The sequence below is a fragment of the Panthera leo genome, chromosome C1, assembly GCF_018350215.1.
Source record: "Panthera leo isolate Ple1 chromosome C1, P.leo_Ple1_pat1.1, whole genome shotgun sequence".
NCBI lineage: Eukaryota > Metazoa > Chordata > Mammalia > Carnivora > Felidae > Panthera > Panthera leo.
Genome location: NC_056686.1, coordinates 6,896,543 through 6,910,351, shown reverse-complemented (window position 1 = coordinate 6,910,351; position 13,809 = coordinate 6,896,543). Strand labels below are relative to the sequence as shown.

At 48.7% G+C, this 13,809-nt stretch overlaps 1 protein-coding gene across 4 annotated transcripts in view; it reads left to right on the top strand.

Moving 5' to 3' along the window:
- Positions 1–3,221: 3,221 nt before the first annotated feature.
- CLSTN1 (calsyntenin 1) overlaps positions 3,222–13,809 on the top strand; it is an 88,786-nt gene continuing 78,198 nt past the window's right edge. For all 4 annotated transcript variants that reach the window (XM_042952332.1, XM_042952330.1, XM_042952331.1 and 1 more), the window contains exon 1: positions 3,222–3,551. In XM_042952332.1, coding sequence (XP_042808266.1) covers positions 3,461–3,551 — 91 coding nt within the window. In that variant the 5' untranslated portion in view covers positions 3,222–3,460. The remainder of the gene's footprint in view (positions 3,552–13,809) is intronic.

The following is a 13,809-nucleotide window of genomic DNA, read 5'->3' as shown; positions in this document are numbered from 1 at the left end:
TACCTTCTTACCAGATAGGTCGACTATATGCTCAAAAGCTCTAGTCTTCCTTGCTTAGTTATCAAAGTCACCTCCTTTTTAAAATTTTTTTTAATGTTTATTTATTTCTGAGACAGAGAGAGACAGAGCATGAGTGGGGGAGGGGCAGAGAGAGAGGGAGACACAGAATCTGAAGCAGGCTCCAGGCTCCGAGCGGTCAGCACAGAGCCCGACTCCGGGCCTGAACTCACAGACCGTGAGATCACGACCTGAGCCGAAGTCGGATGCTCAACCGACTGAGCCACCCAGGCGCCCCTCAAAGTCGCCTCCTTATCCTGCCATGTCTGACCCCGAATAAGGACAAGCCCGGGTGATGCCTCGTTTCCCACGGCTCTGGGCCCTCTCGGCCGCTGGCTCAGCTCAGGAGAGGCCCCTCTCTGCTAACTGTTAAGCCTGGATCGATCCCCATCTCAGGGCCGTTTTGAGGATTACCTAATCTGTCGCGCGGAGACCTTTGACGAGTGCCAATGTGGCTGAGGCTATTGTCAGGCCGACCGGAAACTGAGCTCACCGGTTTCCCTGGCTTTCAAGACACTCAAGCTGAGCTTTGCGGCTGGACTAACTCTCCCATGGGTAAAATCTCAGCATGTGAAGGTTGCACTGAGCTCACCGGCTGTCTGTCTGCCCACCTGCCGCTGGACCCTTTTGATCTACCTCTTTGTTTCTTTAAGGGACAGTGAGGGTAAGAAGATAAAGGGATCAGGATTCCAGACACCAAAGAGCTTTTGTTTGTGTTTCTAATAGAACGGAATACGTTATGTTTTCCCTCTTGGCATCAGTCTATTGACTCAAGGCATAGTTCTGAGATTTATACCTTTCTGATTTTATGTTTTGTAAATCTCAAAGGTCCCTGGAAACCTACCGGGTATGTTTTTTATCCTCCGAGGTGTGATCTCCACAATAGAAAAATGAACGCAGCAATTCACTTGGTTCATCACCGAGTACTTATGGAGTGCCTCCCGTATGTTCAGCTGAGGGCAAAAGAGGTTCCTGTGCGTTTAGACCTACTGTGTGCAAGGCTCTGTGACGCACTTTAATCGCGTCGTTATTTGATTCCGACAACTCCAGGAAATGAGTATTGCTATCCCATTTCACAGGTGAGGAAAGAGACTCAAAGTTCTGCGTCTTGTCAAGATCATCCGTAGTAGAAGCAGCCAGAGTTCCTGTCCAGTGCTGTCTGATGGTACCATCTGGGTCCTTTCCACTAGAACACAGCGGGGAGAAGAAAAGGGTACGCGTGGGTTAGTCAATGGCACACGAAGTAGCAGATTATCAACCCGGGACTGCCTGGTTCAGAGCAGGTGCGGATGGGGGAGGGATGGCCTGATGGTCAGGAGGACTTCCTACAGGAGACAGCCCACGTGTGACTTAGGGCAAAGGTGGGGGAGGACGTGCTACACACAGCTGGTCCCGGGCAGGAATGAACTTGAGCACAGACAGTGTTGAGGCAGTCTGCAGGCCCTGAGGTCGGCGGGGTGGGGCCTGAGGTGTTGGAGTGGGAAGCCTGGCAGAGCTGTCTGGACCAGATAAGGTGGCAACAAGGAGCTAGCAGGAACAGAATCCCTGAAGGCAGTGCCTGGAGAGGATGATTCTGCAGTGCTGGCTGGAAGGAGTGGAGAGGTGAGGGCTGGAGATGGTAGGGGCCGGGCACGTACCACGGGAGGGGTCCACCCAAGGGGAGTGTGGTCTTCTTGGACCCAGGGAAGGGGGTGACAGGGGAAGGAGAGATGGAATTTGCAGGCCTTGGTGGAGGGATGCTTTTGAGGGACAAAGGACAGGGAAGAGCGTAGCTCATTACAGGTTGCTTTGCAACTGCCCTCAGGTCGCATCCTGCCTCTGTTCACTGCTGTTCAGGGTATTCCCGTCACTTAAGGCGCCTCCGGGTTTGGCCAGAATCTACTTGACCCACTACTCTCCTAAGTAAGTCCTCCACTCTCCTCCTACTTCTCCTAGCCCTCAAGGGGCCCACCTCCTGTACCCCACCCCACGCTGGCCTCCACAAAGCCCACCAGCCTGCTCTCAGCTATCACGGCTGTGGCAATCACAGTGTTTGAATCACCTTTGAAAGCTCCTTCCAGCACAGTCTCGACTAATTCACATTTCATTGTTATTTAACTTTTTGCTCTTGGAGTCTCCCTAGAGTCACCACCTTGTCCTTGAGGGCCGGTTGTTCTTTTTACCGTAGTTGCCCTGCAATCGCGGATGTCATTCTGCCTTTCAGTCTGTGTCCTCACCTGCAAAATGGTGCCAGTAATGGGCACAGTGCCTGGCACAGGAGCCCATCCATGGCCGTTCCAGTCCTTTCCTCTAGTGTGGGGTGGTCGCAGGGGCCGAGGGAAGGTGGGGGCGCCAGGGCAGAAGGAAAAGGGGACGACTCAAGCCCCTGGGAGGAACCCTTCTTAATGCATTTGGATCTCTGCATTTCTAAGGGACCAGTGGCGTCACACGAAGACCATCCAGCCTCACAGATTTCTTCGGCAAATAAAGGAATCTCGAGTTACAAATTCAGGGCGGACTCCCTGGGGGCAGTGATGCCCCCTCCTAGGGCTGAACCTTCGCAGCACGTGCTGCGCAGTCTTGGGCTGTTTCCAAAGTGCGGTTCGCTGACCTCGATCTCCTTGAAAACCTTTCCCGACCCCGCAGGCTCCCTCTCACCACCTCCACGGGGCAGAAGAGCAGGACACCGGGACTCTGGGAGGCGACGCGCTTTGCCCAAAGTGACTCAACGTGTTGGCGCACAGGGGCGGCGGGCTGCACCCCCCCCCCCCCAGAGGGGTCTGCACTCCCTGGGGCTGGGGGTGCGGAGGGTTGAAAGGCCGGCTCGCTTGGCTCCGGAGCAGGCGGGAGGGAACTCGTGGCGGGTGGGGGGGGGCGAGGGGTTGATGCTCTCGGCCGCAGCGGGGGCAGGGGGCGCAGCCCTCCCCCCCAGACTCTCCGGAGCCGCCCGGGAGACAACCCCCCCCCCCACACCCCCCGCCGCCACCCCTTCCCCGGGCGCGGCCCCGCGGGCGCGCGCTCTGGGCTCCGTCGGCGGTTCGAGGTGCGCGCCCCGCCCCCGCCTCTCCCGCGCGCGCGCGCGCGCCCCTCCCGCCGCCACCCCGCCCCTCCCTCCCTCCCGCGCGCGCGCGCGCTCCCCTCCCGCCGCCACCCCGCCCCCGCCGGTACCCTCGCCGGACCCGTGAGAGCGCGCCGCCGCCATCTTAGTTGCTGCCGCCGCCTCCAGCCAAGCGCTGCCTCGGCGGAGGGGAGGGCGCCCGCGGCCCGAGCGCGCGGCCCAGCGTCGCGGCGGCGGCTCGTCGGATCCCGGAGCTCTCCGCCGCGCGAAGCAGCCGGCCCCGGGCCGCGAGAGCCCCGCTCGGCGCCCCGCACGCCTGCCTGCCGCTCCCGCCTCGAGCCGGCCGCGGCGCCGGGAGCCCGAGCGATGCTGCGCCGCCCTGCGCTCGCGCCGGCCCCGGCCGCCTGGCTGCTGCTGGCCGGGCTGCTGAGCGGCGGCGGGGTCTGGGCCACGCGAGGTAAGCGGCGGGCCCGGGGCGGGGAAGCCGGGCTCGGGCCCCGGGCGGCGGCCGCGCGGGTCTGGGCGTGGGGGGGGGGGGACGTGCCGGCGGGCCCGAGGGTCGGTCCCCCCCTTCCCCCGCGGCGCCCGCAGGCGGGGGTGCAGCCCGGCGAGAGGCCGCGTACGTGTGTCGTGTGCTCGGACGTGCACCGGGCTGGGGGCGCACGCACAGGTTTCGGTGTGCGCTTACATAAGAGCCCACTCCTCCGCATCCCTTTCCCGGATCCCGCTTCCCGGCCGCTGCATCGCGGACGCCGCATCCTCGCCCCTTTCGGCCTCCCCCCCCTCCCCGGGGTCCTTTAAACCTTGTCCGTTTTCAGACGAGCAGAGGCTGAAACTTCTCGCTTCCCTCCCACGTTTTGCCCAAAGGGGAAATTGTGATTGAGGTGTACGATCGCCGTCGCACCCGGCGTTAGAAACCCCGCGTCTCCTCCGCTCCCGGCACCTGGGTGCAGGTTTCCTGACGGTAATTTAGATCGTGCGAGGGTTTACATGTCCTCAACGGAAACCTCTCTCGGATTCCTCAGGGCCGAAATTACGTGATGGTTACTTGGCAAAAAAAAAAAAAAAAGAAAAAGAAAAAAATATATATATGTGAATATATATATAAATATATATATTTCTTAGTGAATTGATCGTTGTTGTTTTAACCTTCATCCACTTAACCTTTTAAACAGTACGCGCTTTCTGATATTGACTGATCGTGCCAGCGAAAAGCTTACGCATTGCAGATACGTGCTTCCGAATGGATCTCGGAATCGTAAACATTTTCCGTGGCCTTGGAGCAAAGTAATCTAGGTGTCGTCTATAGAGTCCTTGGATCTATTCTTTCGAATTTTTTATTTTTAATAAAAAAATCTTCTGGGGGGGAGGAGAGGGCTGATAGGCTAGATGAAGCAGTCGTATTTCATACTAGCAGTCTTTAAAAAAAAAAAAATCCTCATTTTCTCTTTCTTGGCATGACATATGGAGAGAAGTATGGTGTTCACAAATTAAAGGGCAGAAGAGGCAAATGCATCTTTTGTCCCATGTTCCTTTCTTCATATCGAGGATGATAATGAACTTTGAATACTTCTTTCAGTTCATTTCTAACATTGTGTTGACGGACATAGTCAAGTCTTAGTCACTGTCTGATGGCTCTCAGTTTGATTTTTAAAAGTTGTATCAAGCCGTATGAAGTGTTCTTTCCAGATGTGGAATGGAGGTCTGAAAGTCTAATATGTCCAAGAGAAAATGTCAAAGTTCTGCTTTTCTTGGGGAAAACCCACACATTTCAAAAATATGTGCTTGGATTGGGTATTTTGGGAACCGTTCAAATGTACTTAGTTTAGTCGGTGATAACATTTCTTGTTAAAATCCATATTTTCCCGTTTGTCCATTCATCTCCATTTGCTGTTCATTATTGAATTACTTGGATACTTAACAGAAATTTCAACTATCAGATATTCATGATGGTGGAAATCTTACGTGAAAGATGTGTTGAGGGCTGAGTCCTTTGTAAATTGCTAACTTTCTAAGCTTTTCTGGTGCATTTATAGTACTTAAGAATAATTAGTCTTCAAAATAAAAACACATTTTGAACATCAGTTATTTTGTTGCTTCCCTCCCCGCCTCCACCCCCTCCCCCAGCCTGCTAGGTAAAAAATGTTGTGAATGCTACAAGAAATGCTAATAAAATGATCTCATTTTGAGGGGTTACATATGTTTGTGGAGACACTTTCTGTGGGTTCATTTTTTTTTTTTTAATTTTTTTTAACATTTATTTATTTTTGAGACAGAGACAGAGCATGAACAGGGGAGGGGCAGAGAGAGAGGGAGACACAGAATCTGAAACAGGCTCCAGGCTCTGAGCGGTCAGCACAGAGCCCGACGCGGGGCTCGAACTCACGGACCGTGAGATCATGACCTGAGCCGAAGTCGGACGCTTAACCAACCAAGCCACCCAGGCGCCCCCTCTGTGGGTTCATTTTAAAGGTGATCATTTCAACTAATACTTGACTTTGTAAACAATTTCTGTAGTTTTTTTAAAGGTTTATTTTTGAGAGAGAGAGAGTATGGAGGGGCAGAGAGAGAGAGGGGGACAGAGGATCCCAAGCTTGACCTCTCCATGCCGACTGCAGAGAGCCCAACGCAGGCCTCAAATCCACAAACCTTGAGATCATGACCTGAGCTGAAGTCAGATGGTCAACCAACTGAGCCACGCAGGCGCCCCAAATAGCTGACTTTTTTTATTGCTGCAAGAGAGCTGATAGGAGCTTCCGGTCATACTCTAATAATTATTAATGGGGTAAATACCAGTATAAATTGCTGGAGAGAATGTTAGGGTTTGTAATAGAAACTGCATTTTGACTATTAATTAGTTGTTTAATAGAGAAGTCCAGATTTTGATTTGTAGCTGTAGTTCTTAAAAAACATCGAGTAAATCAAAATATCAGGCATATCCTTGGCATGCCCTAGGCTGCTTGCTTTCTCTCCAGGCAGTCAGTCAATGATCAGGAAATAAGTTGAAATAGAGACTATAGAAAGCTTAGGAGTATTTTTTTTTTTAATGTTTATTTATTTTTGAGACAGAGAGAGAGAGAGAGACAGAGCATGAGCAGGGGAGGGGCAGAGAGAGGGAGACACAGAATCCCAAGCAGGTTCTCGGCTCCGAGCTGTCAGCACAGAGCCAGGTGCGGGGCTCGAACCCATTGAACCATGAGATGGTGACCTGAGCTGAAGTCAGATGCTTGACCAACTGAGCCACCCAGGCGCCCTGGGAGTATTTTTAAAAAATGCTATCGTGGACTGCATTTCAAAGCCAAAGAAATAATATTCATTGTTATTTTCCGGTTTGTACACGGACTTCTCAGTGAGGCCTCTCCCCACCTTCGTGTGTGAAATGACATCTCTCTGTGAACCCCTGAATCCTCCCTTCCCTGCCTCATTTTTTTTTTTTTTTCCTCTTTCCGTAGCACTTAACCCCATTCTACCCCTCTATTTTGTTTATTGTCTGGCTCCCCTCACTAGGACATTGGCCCTTCCAAGGTGGACAGGTGTTTGGTGTGTTTTGTGTGTGTAAATCCTGTCACCCGCACATAGTACCTGTAGGTACTCAGTATTTGTTGAGTGATTGAATGGACGGACACCTGTCCGTTTTGACAGCATAGGACTTTTTTTTTTTAACGTTTATTTTTTTTATTTTTGAGATAGAGACAGAGCATGAACGGGGGAGGGGCAGAGAGAGAGGGAGACACAGAATCCGAAGCAGGCTGCAGGCTCCAGGCTCCGAGCCGTCAGCCCAGAGCCCGACGCGGGGCTCGAACTCACGGACCGCGAGATCGTGACCTGAGCTGAAGTCGGAGGCTTAACCGACTGAGCCACCCAGGCGCCCCAACAGCATAGGACTTTTATGTCCTGTTTTTTTTTCATCTGACAGATAAATGTTACATACTGAAAGAGGCATTACAGAGTATAAAACAAACTTAAATTCTGCACTGTGGGCATAGAAATTGATTAATAGGTGATTTTTTCAGTGACCTGTTGATTGCAGTGTTGGAGGTATTAGATCGTAAAAATCTGTAGCAGCTCTTGAAGGCTGTAGCTTTGTGGCTACCACTTTGAGCCTACTTCTTAAAAATACTGTAATTCTCTGCTTTTTTTGGAAAATGGTTTCTTCTTTTATTACCTTGTTTTTCAGAACCAACTTTGAGGAAAAGTCATTTGAGTATAGACTTCAATATTATGCTTATTAATCTCACGTTTGTATTTGCGGGAGTAAAGGTCATTTATTTCACACAGGAGACCTATAATTGCTAAAGAAATGATAAAATTAATAATTCTGGAAGGATGCCAGTTTAAGAGCTTTAACTCAGTTAACTGGAACCTTCAGTTAACTAGAGTCCTTCTTCTGACTGCAAAATGCTTTGAGACCAACTCTTAGTGTTTCAAATGAGGATGTTAAAGTTTTAAGGCATTTTTTTAAAAAAGATTGAATTATTTTTATTATTGCTTTCTGAGGCAGGAAAATATCATTTCGGCGGGGGGGGGGGGGGTTGCTGTGGTAAAGTTTTTGTTTAAAAGTTGAAACGAAATAGGTCTGAATATCCTGAAAATCACCGAGAGTCTATTTCTCCCATATTCCGGTTAATTGAGGTTTGGGATCATTACGCTTTTTAAAAAAATACACCTTGTTTTTTCTGTGGTCTTCATTTGGTTAGATCAGAGATATTTGAAGATATGTTACGTCTTCTCTAAGTAGGATTCAAGGTAATCGATTTCGTTACAAAATACATATTGTGGTAGAGCTTCAGAAATACGGGTTCAGGACGGGTGGGAATCTGACTGACCAAGAAAAACAAAGCAAAAGTGGTATTTTGATAACCAGCAGAGACTTTGCAAAGGCCGGAGATGGGAACCCTTGGACTGTGACCTTCACCTGCTTGCTGTCAGGCTGATGTACCTTGCCTGTTTTTTCGTGGAGCCACCACCACCTAGGAATTGGGATACTGCATTTGTTTATCCCTAATTTTTGTTTTTTAATACATTTTTTTAAATGTTTATTTACTTTTGTGAGAGAGAGAGGCAGAGGCAGAGCACAAGTGGGGGAGGGGCAGAGAGCGAGGGAGACAGAATCGTAAGCAGGCTCCAGGCTCTGAGCTGTCAGCATAGAGCCCGACGTGGGGCTTGAACTCCTGAACCCCTAGATCATGACCTGATGAGCCAAAGTTGGACACTTAACCGACTGAGTCATCCAAGGTGCCCCTGTTTGTCCCTGATTTGGTAGGTTCTCTCTCCTCTGTGTTTTAGGCATATTTTTGTTCATTTTCTTGTTTAGCTGTAGAATGATATTATTTTAGATTCAAGTTTCTCATAAGATGTGTTGCTAAGGCTTTTTCATTTTTAAAGTTTTAGGGGCAAAATCATTTACTTCACAATAACTGAAGTTAGAACAAAACCCTATGAAACGCACCTCCTGTTCCAGAACCCCAGTAAATAGCTGGTAAAGGAGGAATCGTGTTTGCCTCTTTTACCTGAGGTCAGACGTGAGTATTCTCTTCTAGTTTGTTTTGGACTCGTCTGAGTCTCTTGTGACAACAGCTTCAGAGTCTGCTACTTTTCAAGTCTGCCTTGATCTGTATTTTCTTAGAATCACTGTTTAGTACAGAAGAAGACTTTCTTTTCTTTCCTTCATCCCTTAAAAAAATTTTTTTTTTAAAGAATCTTTTTTTTTAAAGATATTTATTTTTGAGAGCGAGAGAGAGAGAGAGAGCATGCGTGTGTGTGTGTGTGTGTGTGTGTGTGTGTGTGTGTGTGAGCATGGGCACACAAGCAGGGGAGGAGCAGAGAGAAAGGGGGACAGAGGATCCGAAGCAGGCTCCTCCCTGACAGCAGAGAGCCCGATGCACAGCTCGAACTCATGAACTGAGAGATGATGCCCACCCCAGGTGCCCCTTAAGATTTTTATTTTTAAGTCATCTCTACACTCAACGTGGGGCTCAAACTCACAATGCTGAGACCAGGAGTTGGGCCCTCTACCAACTGAGCCAGCCGGGCATCCTTCTTTTTTAAATTTTTAAGCGGCTTTATTGAAAGGCAATTCACATTCCATAAAGTTCACCCTTTTTAAAAAAAAAAAAGTATATTTATTTTGAGAGAGAGAGAGAGAGAGTGCGAGTTGGGGAGAAGGAGAGAGAGAGGGGGAGACAGAGAATCCCAAGCAGGCTCTGTGCTGTCAGTGTGGAGCCAGCGTGGGGCTCGAACTCACCAACCATGAGATCGTGACCTGAGCCAAAATCAAGAGTCTGGTGTTTAGCTGACTAAGCCACCCAGACACCCCAAGATTCACCCTTTTAAAGCACACATTTCAGTGATTTTGGTATATTCACAAAACTGTGTAAACATCACCACTAATTTTGGAACCTTTTTTTTTTTTTTTTTTTTTTTAAAGTAATCTCTATACCCAACGTGGAGCTCGAACTCATGACCCTGAGATCAGAAGTTGCATGTTTACAGACTGAGCCAGCCAGGCACCCTATTTTCAGACATTTTTGACATCCCGAAGAGGAACCCCATGGTCCTCAGCCGTCACTCTGAGTTCCCCTTCCCCCCAGCTCCTGGTAACCACTAATCTACTTTCTGTCTCTGTGGATCGGCCTCTTCTGGACGTGTCGTATCACTGGAATCATACACCACGTGGCCTATTTGTAAAGCGCTCCTTTCACTTGATATTTTCAAGGTTCACCCATGTCATAGCAGGTACCAGAACTTCATTCCTTTTTATGGCTGAATCACGTTTGCCCTAGGTTTGCGTCCCTCCGGGATCCATATGTTGAAACCTAATCCCCGGTATCATGGTACTTGGAGATGGGGCTTTCGAGAGGTGATTAGGGCATGAGGGGAGGGCCCTCGTGAGTGGGATGAGCTCCTCAGAGAAGCCAGAGGGCTCCCCTTGCGGTTCCCACCGAGTGAAGACACCGTGAGAAGATGGCCATCTGCAAACCGGAAGAGGGATGTCACCAGAACTTACATGCTGGCACCTGGACCTCGGACTTACCAGCCTCCAGATCTGTGAGAAACGACGTTTCTGTGGTTTCTAAGCCACCCCGTCTATGGCATTTTGTTTTGGCAGCTGAAACAGACTAAGACAATATTTCTTTGTACGGATACCACGTTTTGTTTGTCTGTTCATCAGTTGATGGACATTTGGGTGGTTTTTCCATTTTGTGGCTACAGTGAGTAATGCTGCCGTGAACCTTTGTGCACAGGCTTTGTGTGGACGTACGTTTTCCGTTCTCCTGGGTGTACGCCGAAGAGTGGAGTTGCCGGGTTGTGTGGTGACCCCGTTTAACGTTTTGGGGAGGCGCGGAACGGTTCCCAAAGTGGCCACACCGTCTTACACTCACTCTTGACCTCGGTAATCACTCCTGGGAGCTTTTTTTTTTCCTAATCAGATACATATTTCATAGTTGTCTGAGTTTTCTTAGCAGAGTTTTAAGTTGCTGATGTTTTCTGCTCTAGTGATAACTGGCATTTCATCCAGCCAGTTCTTCCTCCACCATCGTCTCCCATATCATTTCCAGCGTTGAAAGGTGCCCTCTGCACCAGCCTTCCCTGTAAACACAGACGTTTCCCGCACTTCCCTGACACTTGATCACTCAGCGTGGGCACCTGCTAGCACAAAAGCAATGCTTTCCTTACGGTGTAAAGGACTTGAGTCGGCTTTCCTTAGGTCTGGAGTTTACCAACCCTGCAGGTTTCTGTCACGTCTGGCCCCGCAGCTTCGTTTTCACCACCGCTCACTTTAAGAAAGGCTGAGCCCTTCTGCAGACTGCATCCCACCCCAGGCCCTGATTTCTGGCTGGGATCTGAGGAATGATCTCCTACGGTACAGACCCCACGGCTGGGGGACAAGCAGGGGGAGCCCCCAGGTTCCAGGAGCAGGGTTGCACTCTCTGAAAGCAACCGGACGAAACGCTAGAATTCTTAACCAACTAGTTTAGGATATGATGCTTCTTGGGGCGCCCGGTGGCTCAGACTGTTAGGCATCCAACTCTTGTTTTTTTGGCTCAGGTCCCGATCTCACGGTTTGTGAGTTCGAGCCCCGCATCGGGCTGTGTGCTGACAGCATGGAGCCTGCTTGGGATTCTGTCTCTCTGTCCCTCTCTGCCCCTACCTACCCCACTGGTGCGCGCTTGCGCGCTCTCTCTCTCTCTCTCTCTCTCAAAAAAAAAAAAAAAAAACTTAAAAAGAATGTGATGTTTCTTCATTCATTACATTTTTGTTCTTCTCATTGGCTTAAAAATAGGCTTTGTTGAAGTAAATTACTTTGTCTGGTCCTTTGGTTTTATTTAAGTAGCTATTTGTTATTTATCCAGTCTTTAATGGTATGAAGCACTTAGAAATCTCTGTCTTTAGATTCAAAGTGAATTTTAAACTTAGTAAATAAGATTGGCATCTCTGTTGAAGACCAGAGTGTAACACACACATTTGTTCTGAGCTCTTCATAATCCTGGAATTTTTTCTTCTCAGATTATACAGTAGTTTGATGTTAAGGATCACCAAGAAAAAAATTGAGTGTCATAAACTTAAATTGAAGATCTGTAAAACTCGAGAATGATTTGTGTGAAGTTGTCTATTAAGTGACTTTTAAAGGACATAATTTATTCCCTCTGAAATGCAGAATCCAGTCACATTTGATGTCGCGTATTTTCGGATGTAGTTAGTGATGAATACGGAGAGGACCAGCTGCGTGATACGTGGGGCCAAGTGCAAAATCAAAGTGTGGGTCCCTTTGCTCAAAACTTACTAATAATTTCAAGATGACAAAGAGCATTGAACCAACATGGGGCCCAGCAAACCCAGGACACTGTCTTGAATATTGATAGACTTACAGGGCAGGGTATTAATATTCAGAACGTGGGCCTGGCCCTGAGGTTTTCACCAGAGCCTTGGTCCTCTGGACATTCTCAGATAAACCAGCTGATGCCCTGCTCTCCTCAGCAGCACTCCCCCTCCCCCCCACTCCCAACCCCTGTCCTTCCCAGCACCGCCCGCCTCCCCCCCCCCAAGGCAAGACTGTGTTCTCCGGTGGCCTCAGCGTGGGGGGTTACCCTCTTCTCTCCTGATCGCCTGGTAGAAGCCGAGTATACTTGAATTACAACAGTGTCCGCAGATCACAGGTAGAAGCTAATTGAGGAATAGGGTCAATGTTGTTTTGGGGGATTAAAGCCTTGGCGTCGGCAGACTACGTTTACTTTTAAAACGCCTTGACTAATTCATGCCAGTTTCCTATTAGGCAATCAGTAACGAGGACTACAGAAATAATTAAAATTCTTGGGTAATCCCCAATCTTTTTTTTTTTTTTTTTTTTGCTACGCTTTCCAAACGTTTATCAGAGTGGCTAATAAGTAGCAAAATGCACTAGCCTGAATTGAATTTTCTTCCTAGGCTGGACTCACTGGGGCTGCAGTTATTAAAGGGACAGGGCGGGGATTAAAAGGTGGGCAGCAGCCATTCTCGGTACAGGAACACCTCAGTCACCAGCGCTGTGATAATGTCAGGGTACCTCGATAATCCCCGGTGTGTGTTATAAAGCCCTGAATTGGCAACGTTTTTGATCTTGCTTCTGAGTTGTTTGTAAGATACCCTTTAATACCTGCTCAAGGTTCTTGAATGAAGCATTTGCGTTTGACAGGAGTTTTAAAAAGTCCATGCCCAAGCGTAAGAAACATTTTCTTGTTTAATTAAGAGGTGCGACTAATAAGTATCTAAACATACAAAACCCAGAATAGAAAGTGATTCAGATGCTTTTTTTTTTTTATATGAACTTGGTCATTTTTAAACCTTTTCTCACTGGAGGAACATGTACCAGCGGATAATAATCACAACCTCTTCCCTTTCCCCTTGATGGTGACTTTAATTAGTAACAACCACAACATTAATATTTGTTTGAGGACATGTTTTAGATAGGTGATTATTAGCATATATTTACTTTGAAAAAGTAATGCATAAGGCAAGTATGTCTTTGTTGCATTTTTTCCTTTTCCTATTAAGTATGTGTTTACATGGTTTTCAGTGCTGATGGACAGAATGAAGCCAGGGGCAGTGAGAAACAAATATGGGCCACTTTGGCCAGGCTTTGGTGATTTAGGACTGAAGGATGAAGGCTAGAAGGGTTTCCTGAGGTTTCTTTTTTTTATCTGGTAACTCAGCTCATTGGTATAGGAGAGCAGATAGGGATTTGGGGTAAAATCCTTGACTTGGAACAGAGCAGTCCTGACTGTACCTTTTTTTTTGAGAGACGGAGAGCGAGTGGGGGAGGGGCAGAGAGAGGGAGACATAGAATCCAAAGCAGCCTCCAGGCTCTGAGCTGTCGGCACAGAGGCTGCCTGGTGCGGGGCTCGAACTCATGAACTGTGAGCCGAAGTTGGACCTGATGGAGCCACCCAGGCGCCCCCGTCCTGCCTGTACCTTCTCATCTCTTGGAAATCCAAGTGTAGGCAGGTAAATCGAGGCAGGCTGGTGCACTGGGCAGCGATGGAGCCCCAGCAACAGAGAAGCCCTCAGCAGTGGCTAACAGAAGTTAGTCCATGTTCAGATCCGGTCAGATGGAGATCTTATCTCCTGAATGTTCAGGCGCATTTTCTTTCTTTATTCTCATGTTCAGTTGCCTGGGTACAGTGAAGTCCCTCTGAGCCGAAGCTTCTTGACCACCTCAGCTCTGTACTGACTTCTAG